Genomic DNA, 10,365 nt, shown 5'->3' with positions numbered 1-10,365 from the left:
GAGGGCTGAGTGATACTAGCAATCACAGCATTGTAAGAGGGGGACAGTTGAACCCGGAGGCCTCCACCCCTGTTTAACGATGGACGATTTCTTTTCACAAAGATGGCCTCCTTTACTCCTCTCTCAAACCATCGTTCCTCTCTGTCCAGGATGTGAACATCTTCATCCCTGAAAGAGTGACCGCTGGCCTGGAGATGAGTGTAGACCGCAGAGTCCTGGCCTGATGATGTTGATCTTCTGTGCTGGGCCATCCTTTTGGCCAGTGGCTGTTTTGTTTCCCCGATGTGTTCTGTTATAAAGACTCTTTCAACAGCACTAACTTGGTTCATGAAATACTTTTAGTGTACTGAACTATTCTCTCAGAGTCCTTATTTTAGGAAGTTGCTTTTTTTATTTAATCAGTTTGTTAAAGATCAATTGGGAAAATCCTTATTTATAGAAAGATGTCTTATGCAATAAAATATCTTTTGTCAGCTCTTTTCTTGTCCAACATTTTTTTATATCATAAATGAATCTTTTTTGCATTGGACTGACTCACATCAACAAAATGTTGAGAAAAAGTTAAAACAATAGACTGCTGTTCTGCATCAGGCCATGAGCCCACTTCAACAGCAGAATGAATTATAATGGTGAAAAATAATAAAATAGCACTTTGCAGTTCTGTGGTTATCAATGTGTGTCTGTAAGAAACTTGTTGTATTAAAGATGTAAATTAGAACAAATCAGAAACAATCAAGGACACTCTTGGCCTTTGAAGTTCCAACATGTATATCAAATCCACTGTTTTACTTTTAAAATAAAAAATACAACTCACAGAATGGACATGTTTTAGTCTCGTGTCACCATTTCTCTCTGATTTTCTGTCTCATCAGTTGAATTAGGTCTGTTCAGTACCACAGCCGAGAACAAAAACTGGCACAGACCTACTTTCATTGTAACAATTGTTTCTGACAGGTTTCATCCTAATTTACAACATGAAGTTGACATGGACTCGCTTTAGGTTCATATTACAGATGAACTGACCAAGTTTGTGCAATTTGTGAAACAGGAGCAGACCACCTAATGGATCACCACTCTGCGCTTTATTAAACAAATTAGCCTTGATTCTCTAATGTTGAAAACAATTATTAGTTAACAAAGAATTTCTTGTTTGAGCTTAAATGTGTTTTTTTTTTATTTTATTTTTTTAAATGAAATGAACACCTGGATCATCATGAAGGCCTGAGACTGAACGTAGACGTGAGTTCAGTTGAAACTACTATGTGTTACGTCCAGAGCTAATGAAGACTCTTTGTCCTTCAGGCTGTATGAAAACAAGAATCCTGTTCATACCTGGCAGACACGTGCATTTCAAGTAGACAATGCACGACTGGTCAAAGTCTCCTCACAGCAAGATGGTCGCAGGATCAAACACTGGTTGGGGCATTTCCGTGTGGAGTGCACATGTTCTCTTCATTCATCTGTGGGTACTCAGTGTCCTCTCACAGTCCAAAAACATGCATGTTAGCTTAATAGGAGATTCTGAATTGACCTTGATGTGTGTTATTATTGTCTTGTGTGCTTGTGTTAGCACTGTGATGGACTGGTAACTTGTCCATTATGCAGCCCTCCTCCCACCTGTGGACTCCTGGAGACAGACATGATCCTGTGACCATGAACAAGATTAGATACACTGAGTGAGTTCCAAGTGTGGTCCTTCACAACTCACATTTAATTGCCTCTCCATAGCCAACACCTGGAGCTTACCTCTCAGCTTTGATAGCAAATAACCACTTACTTTTGCAAAAACCATTATACCAGGTAGGTATATAGCAACTTTGTACAATTAATGACTTCAGACTCAATAAACTAATAAACTAATAAATAAACTTTATAAACTAAACTGATTTTGACTAAACTAAGTTGACTTTGTTGTGGGACACGGGCGGCTCAGATGGTGTACAGTATTTGGGAATGACCAGAGGCAGCTTTAAAGGAAATGTCTTTGTGGTCATATTCTGAATGTTTTCTTATAATAATGAACTTGGTATCACTAAGCCATTGGTATGGCAGCAGTGATGTTGATTAAAGTGCTGCACAAGCTCAACCCACTCCCCACACCCACATTCAATTCAATTCAAAATCCTTTATTAATCCCAAAGGGAAATTGAGTGTTGTCGTAGCTCATCATTCTGGTTTCATTCGAGTTGTTATAGATGCTGATAGCTGTGGGCAGGAAGGAGCTCCTGCAGCAAATCCGAAGAATCTGGCCACAGATATCGATCCGTCCACCCGGATCCAGCTTGCTGTCAGATCTAGCGGGCCTCTCGGTCCTCCTGGACATCAGGACTGCCCAAATGACAGGCAGAATTCCTCCCTGAGCGATGGTCACTCCTCCCAGCAGTCTGCCGAGCTCCTCGTGACCACAGACAGACAGCTGAACGTGCCAGGGGATGATCCCGGTCCTCCCGTTGTCACGAGCTGAGTTTCCCACCAGCCCCAGGATTTCAGTGGTCAGGTACTCGAGAACCGCTGCCAGTTTGATGGGAATTCATCTACGGCGCCTCCTTTTCAACTCATTTGGGATTTGGGGCTGTAGTGGAGGTATTTGAGCTTGACATACACCTACTTGCCAACTCACCAATTCAGATCTGCGACTACGTTTCAGCTCATAGTGGTAACAGCGGTGACTGAACTTCAACATTTTACACAATACATGGGCAGGATGAACGTGTCCAAAGCCTGGCTAGAAAGGTTTGTGTTAAAGGGGGAAATCATATATCATGATGCTCAATGGATTGAACAGTGTGTGACCCAGACGAGTTTTAAATATGTTATAAATGATCAGATTTCAGTGCATTCTTGCTTTTTAGTTGCATTCACAGCTAAGTGTCCATTGGTAATTAGATTACCTAGAACAAATGTAAAGTCTGAGCGAGGCCAAAAGGTCAAGTATAGGCAGCAGCTTGTTGATCTCTATGAGCTCAGTTTTATAATCTCAGCTAGTTTTAAACATCTTGCTACATTTGTAGCTAAGTTTCCATCACAAACTAGAATCATAGGGGTTTAATTTTGAATGAAAACCAAGTATTTAACAAAAATTAGTAGTCCACTGATGTTTCTAGAGCTGCTGAAAGGTAATGCCCCTGAGCGCAAGGTGAAATGAAAGGTTTCAGTAGTAACAAGATTATAAAACTTTTATTGATCCCCTCTGAAGACGACTTTATAAAGCAAATTAAACACATAGCTCAGGTTTACATTTTTTTTTCCCAACGCAGAAGGTATGGCACCATTATTTTCTATTACTTCACCAGAAGAAAAATATCCATGTGGCTGTGGCCATGGTTTTATTTATACAAATGAAGAGGAAGTACGCATCTTTGATAGATCCACTATAAAATAACTATTACACAATTTCAACATTCCCCAAAACAGATTTAGCCAGGCCAGTAGGATTTGTTTGAGCCAATAATTATGGGTGCAAGGTAAATTATACATTCCACTGACATATTGTCCGGCACCAGTGTAGAACTCTGCTGGACAGAACAGTCAAGGAAGCACAATTGGTTTCTCCTTTGGAAGCAACACAGTGATAAACAACTGATGGAGAATATTAAACCCAGGGGTAGGATGATCCAGGTATGACAAACAGATTTATGCATTGTTGAACTGAACAACGCAGGAGCCATCAATTCTGGATCTTTGCCGGCACGGGGTGGGGGGTGGGTACGTGTCTTTACCCTATGATTCCTCATGCCTGTCATTACATTTATTCCTCTCTCCTGCTAAGTGCTAAGACATTTACATTTTAATGCTGCTCTGTAATAAAAGAGGTGGAATGAGCAGAGGCTTTTTCTCTTGCTAAAACAAACATCAATGAACACCGATCACTGATGAGTCACCTCACATCCTGGCTCTCCTCTCGCACCTGCCCACCCATCCACTCAGCTTGGCTGCCGCCCCACAGTGTAGGTCAACAGTGTAGCGGTTTGAGTCTCCTCAAATGCACTCACAGTTCTTGGCCTCATCTTCTAGGTCACACACAAGAGTTGTCCTCCTGTAGGAGGCACCACATTAGTGGTTTGTCCAATCTGTCAATAGGTCGGGGAGACATTTTACAAAAAAAACCCAACAAGAAACAGCAACAGAAGTCACAGGTGAAGCACACAGACACAACACTGGGGAAAAAGTGGTTGAGGTTGGCTTCTAATGTGACATGCTAGTCTTTGGGTGGTGTCTGATTTGAAAATGACAAAGATGTACAGTCTCAATTGAGAATTCACTCCAATGCATAAGACAAAAACAAAAGTCTGGAGAAACAATCAATATGTTTTCTTTTTTTCAATTTCAATTTGATAAAACATTGCCACTATTTCCATCAAGCACTGGGTTTAACACAGAAACAAAGACATGAGGGTCCAAAATTTTCTAAATCAGTTTCATCAGAAATAAAACCCATTTCAAAAAGGACATTTTAAACAAATATAGAAATGCAGAATTTCATTATTTAACAAACCACTGAAAAAAAGCTAAGCAGTTTATAAACGCAGCCCAGTTCAGTAGCAAAATAAAAAATGAACACGAATGTGCTGCAAAACAAATGCTGTGATACAAATTCTATGAGAACAATCTGAGTAGGTATCACTACTACTGAACAACCTTCAGAAGAACTCAACCCTGCCATCTGATGAATTGGGAAAAACAAACCTACTTTAAGACAAGTGGTTACTGGGTTGTTTGAAAAAGAACAATTCACAGCTTTACAAAGCCCTTTCCTTGGATAGCTGGTAGGGCACATCAATATAGTTGAGGCATTTGGAACAATGAGTCAATAAGACGACATACTGTGTGTGTGCGGTGGGCAGGAAAACAGTACCAAAAATGTCTGTTTCTCATCATTAATAAATCCATTTTGAACTGACTGCTGAGGCTCCTGTGTGTGAAAGAAGAACTGTTCCTTGCCCCATGCTAAGTTTGACCTTTCCACAAAGGATACATTCTTACATGTCACAGGGAAAGAGCAAAAAGAAATCATACACAGGCCATTAATAATACGGTGAAGAACCACTCAGCTGTGCATTTACACTTGGGGCATTGGTTGATGCCTCCTGCAGTGAACTGTTCTGATGCAGTTTTCAGTTTCACATCCAGTACATTGTAATGAACGTAGGTCATTTGGAATGGGAGACCAGAAGAAGAAGGCACAGAAGGGTGCTTCAGAAGTGTCCATGCCAAGGGAATTTGTGCATCTATACAGTTTACCAATTACACTACGAACAGCATCAGTTACAGTACATCATGTGTAGCAATAGTCTATATCTGGGATGCCTCCTTCTCTGTAGCCACGGTTGGTGACATGTTCAGCATTGGAAACATGGTTTGATCCTTTGTATAAGCCAGTGCCATTGGAGGGGAATATTGTATGAATGATGTAATCCTCTCGTAAGGGTTTTGGCTGTACTGGCTGGCATGCTGGCATAGGTGTCATCTGGAAGCCTGGGCTACGAATCTCTAGAATGGTATTATCCTTCTTGGTGCCAGACTCAATATAATCATCATAGTTTTTGCTTTTTCTTGAATTACTGCGAGTATAGTGGTCACGGGAACATAAATGGCCAGTTCTATGTGCATACCAACAAAAGACGCCAAAAATAAGAGCTAGAGATACGGTTGCAGTAGCTCCGCCAATGATCCCTGCAAGGGGTAGAGTTGTAATCTGATGTGATTTGTCATCCTCCTCTTCCAGTGGAATAAGGTCAGATGTTTCAGCTTTTGCACAAACTACAGCTTCATCTGAGTCAGCATCCCCGGAAATCGTGACTTTGCTTTCTGAGCTTGCAGGCAGTGGCACCATGCAGATGATGTAGCTGGAGCGTGGTTGCAGGGAGGTAAGCAAATATTCTCGACGATCGCCCCTAACAAGGGTCTCTGTAATGGATCCCATGGCATTCCCAGTACCAAGTCGGAGCCAGCTCAACCTGAAAGAGGAGCTTGGCTGAGCCACACTCCAGGTAACACGGATGCTGTTGTGAGTCAGAGGTTTAACATTTAGAGCCAAGCTCTTCCCCACACCACTGCTACTAAGCGTGTAGTCTAAGGCAGAGTCTGGAAGCCCTAGACCGAGTCTTTTTGAACGAAGTGTGAAGAGAGAACCCTGCGGAGGTGCATTGGTGGTAGAGCTCTCAACTCCCCCTACAGCCCCTTTGTCTTTAGTTGCTGTTATCCTCAATACTTCACAGTCTTCCATCTCACTGGTCAAGTCAATCAAAGCTATGTCTCGCACCCTGTCAGGTCCATGGCAAATGAGTCCTCTGACAGTGATGGAGTTACCACGAACACGCAACCAGTCATACAGCCATCGCAAATTGCAGCCACAGTGCCAAGGATTTCCTCGCACCAGCAGCTGGCCAAGGTTGTCAAGGTCTTTGAAGAGTCCTCTTGGTAGTGTAGTCAGGTTATTTCCTGATAGGTCCAACCTCTGCAACCGGTGCATCCCATCCAAAGATCCACGTGGCATATGTGTCAGGGCATTATCTTGCAGAGACAGTCTCTGTAAATGTGTACTGGGCAGGTTGACAGGAGGTGTTTGGAGGGTGTTGCGCACTAAGGACAACTCGGTCAAGTTAGAAAGGCGGGAGAATGTGTCATCTGCTATGCGCTGGTTTGCCAAAAGGTTTCCATCTAAAACAAGACATCTAAGTGAGCTGAGGCCTCTGAAGGCATGGGTTGGGATAGTAGAGATCCGGTTATCATCTAGTCGAAGTTCTTCCAAAGAGGCAGGTAGTCCTGAGGGAATACTAGACAAATGGTTGCGTGACAGAAAAAGTAAGCGCAGCCGTGGGTTGTCAGCAAAGGCCTGATCCTCAATAGAGACAGTGGAAATGGAGTTGTCGTCCAAGTGGAGCTTTTCTAACAAGGGCATCCGAGCCAGCGTAGTACGAGGAATAGTGCGAATGTTGTTATCCTGCAAATGCAACTCACGCACAGATGGTGGCAGGTGCATGGGAAATTCATCCAGTTCATTATCATAGAGGTAGACGACACGGACTGAAAGATGGTGCTCCAAGGAAATGGGAAGGCCAGGGTTGTTTATGTGGTTGTTCTGAAGATAGAGGACAGACGCAGAAGGAGGCAGTGATGGGATAGAGCTTAGCCCGCGATCATTGCAGTAGATAAAGTCCTCATCACACCTGCATACTGATGGGCATGGCATGTCCATGTCTTCAATGTATCCTTGTATTGTGGCTGCAGCAAACTGTAGCATGCCATTATAGCCTATCACGCACAGAAACCCAATGAAGAGCCAGGCCCATAATTTGGATAGGCATGCAGGTGCCATTGTCAGGAACATGAGATATGTTTCTTTTTCCTCCAAATATGTTTTTTATCAATAGGTTGCTGCACTGAGGTGGAATCCTGTGACCTCCACCCTAGGAAAGAAAGAAAGAAAGAAAAAACAGTTCATATTAATACAAGAATGAATCAGACAATGAAAGAAAATAAAAAATAGATAATGAAATAGATTTCAATTAAGTTTAATGAACTTATAAATGCAAAGATTTAATGACAAATTTTATTGATGCAATTTAATTCCCTTATCAATAAACAACATCACAATCAAATCATATTACACCTAACAGCAAAACTGAGTTTATTTTTCTATTTTAACAATTAATAATAGTGTCATCAGTGGGATGTGCACACATGGATCTGTAAGGATTCCTTTCACAGTATCCAAACATTTTGCCATTGACTCAAAGCCAAAATTACACCAACTCAGCCAACAGTCATTTTGTGGAAAGAGAAATAGTAATCCAAGTTTACAGAGATTAAAAAGAGAAAAAGATAAATGCTGTGGTGTTTTTATTCTTATCATCAAAGTGAATACTTTGAAGACAAACAGCTGTGGAACTGACAAATCCAATCTTGAATGCAGATTTTTTTTTAAGCACTCACAGTAAAAATTGATATATTTAAAATACTCTTAACTTTTAAATATTTTAAGAGATATTGGGGAAATACTTTGTCTGGTTGTGTAAGACTGACAGAGATGACAAAAGTTTTAATTATCGAGGAGGAAAAGCGTGTTAACACAAGATGATGGTCATGAGGCACTCTGGATGACACATAATATAAAAATTGTGCAAAAATTTAATCAGCAGCTAAATCAACAGCACTCGACACATAATTAACAGTTTGTAGTTACAATAATTGTACAAGAAAATCAACACAAAGTTTACTGAGATGTTTGTTTGCATCACAGTTTGTTGCAATTATTACGAGAAGGATTCCATAATGGTTAACACAGATTTGATTACTGAGATTTGGGAACCGGCAAATTGCAAAACTGTCAGTGACAACTTGAGCCCATCACCGTGTTCAATAACCTGCATCTTTAGTGAAAGTGTCGAGGCCCACACAGAAGCAAACAGCCAGGCAGGATTATTGATTTCCTCACAAAGCCGAGGTGATCTGCCAGAGTAAATTCGGTTCTCATAGAGATTACAAGACTCCCGAGAGTTTAAGTCAACCAGCATAATAATTAACCAAATGAATGACAAACTCTGCAGGAGCTGAATTTGTTAAATGTGTATTTGCAAACATTTTACAAATTAGTTTATTTAACAAAGCTCATAACTAAACTGACTGGCAATTAGATAATTTTTAGCGTAATGAATGAAAACATCAAACACCCAGGCAGCTGTAGAGCCATGGCATGTCAGGCATCTTTTAATGGAAAAGTAAATAATGCATGTCATTTGTCAGTCCAAATGTTTAGTAAATTATTCCTCCAAGTAAAAGATTACATTTATCCTTCACTGAGTTTGTGTTTGTTAAAATGTGGGCATGATATCGATTCGCTGTCACAGTCTGAGAGTTTTGTGGTTTAATACTTTAATGATTTCTGCCTTGTATGAGGCTGTAGGGGGCGTTGGTAAAGTAAGAGTTTTCGTTTAGTCTGTTTTGTGGAGCAGCTATTTAAGGCAGTTGCATTGCAGCAAGAAGGTTGTAGGTTCAATACTCACTTGGAGTTTGCATCATTCCGTGCGCAGGTTATTTTATTTTACTATTGGGTACTTTAGTCTAGAAAAATATGCAAGTTAGGTCAATTGATGCTTCCAAATCGGCCCTTGGTGTCTGTGTGTGTATGTGCATGATTGTTTCTATGTGGCAGTCAACCACCATGTGCTGCACCACACAGGAAATAGGTACCAGCTCCCTGCAGCACCTGCATTGGATCAAGCAGGTACAAAAACTGGATGGATGGATGTAACTCTTATTCTTTCAGATTTAAGGGCCATTTCAGACCATTTTACTGGTCTCTCTTTAAAATGAGTCCTCATGACTCAACGAGACTAACCTGTATAAATAAAGGTTGAATTAACGATTTTCTATGTGCATCTAAAATATTTTGAATATTGTGAAAAAGTGAATTTTTTGTCAGTCACTTCAAAAAGTGAAACACATACTTTATATAGATTAAATAGAGTGAAATATTTCAAGCCTTCATTTCTTGTCATTTTGATGATTATAAGGTACCAAACGCTGGATATGTAATATTATAATTTTTTGACACTGAAATTTGGTTTTTCATCGTTTGTAAGCCATCTCGGGGGCCAAGATGGGGTAGAGGAAGGGCAGCTGACCCGGGACCTGAAATTCACGGCTCGACTCCCATCCATTCCCACATGTTGTGGTGTCCCTGAGCAAGACACCCAATCCCTAATTTACTCTCCAGGCACCTACATAGCTGCCCACTGCTCCACCTGGGTGTATCCCACATGTGATGGGTTAAAGAAAACTAATTTCACCACTGTATGGGAATCTATATACAATGATGACAACATATAGCACTTTACTTTAATGTCTGACTAGCGAGGGGGCCCCGGGGAAAACCCAGGACACGCTGGAGAGACTGTGTCTCTTGATCGGCCTGGGAACGCCTTGGAATCCTCCCAGAAGAACTGGAAGAGGTGGCTGTGGGAAAAGATAACTGGGCCTCCCTGCTCAAGCTGCAGCCCCGTGACACGACTTCAGAACAAGCAGAACATGATGGATGGATGTTGTAAGTCATAATCATCAAAATCACTAGAAATAATGGGTTGAAATATTTCACTCTACAGTATGTGTAATGAATCTATATAAAATATGAGTTTTGCTTTCTGAAATGACTGACAAAAAGAATTTAACTTTTTTACGATATTCAAAATTTTCAAGATGCGCCTGTATACTGTGTCAAACTGAAGGCTCAGGTGCCAGATGTGGTCCTCGTTGACATCTTCTCAGGCCCTCAAGATGATATGTGAAACATAAAATACTTCTTTCTATTGAATTTTTTCATTAATCTTTGATTATGATGTCGAAAGCACAGCAGAGAACATCAAA

At 41.0% G+C, this 10,365-nt stretch overlaps 1 protein-coding gene across 1 annotated transcript; it reads right to left on the bottom strand.

Annotated features, from left to right (window-relative positions):
• Positions 1-5,222: 5,222 nt before the first annotated feature.
• flrt1a (fibronectin leucine rich transmembrane protein 1a) lies at positions 5,223-7,330 on the bottom strand. Its single transcript, XM_037687457.1, has one exon. It carries the CDS (start codon positions 7,328-7,330, stop codon positions 5,276-5,278), a length of 2,055 nt encoding a protein of 684 aa, XP_037543385.1. The 3' UTR covers positions 5,223-5,275.
• Between the last annotated feature and the right edge of the window lie 3,035 nt (positions 7,331-10,365).

Source organism: Nematolebias whitei, chromosome 14 (genome assembly GCF_014905685.2).
Source record: "Nematolebias whitei isolate Nwh7 chromosome 14, NemWhi1, whole genome shotgun sequence".
NCBI lineage: Eukaryota > Metazoa > Chordata > Actinopteri > Cyprinodontiformes > Rivulidae > Nematolebias > Nematolebias whitei.
The sequence above is the reverse complement of the archived record's forward strand: the minus strand, read 5'-3'. Positions and strand labels throughout refer to the sequence as shown.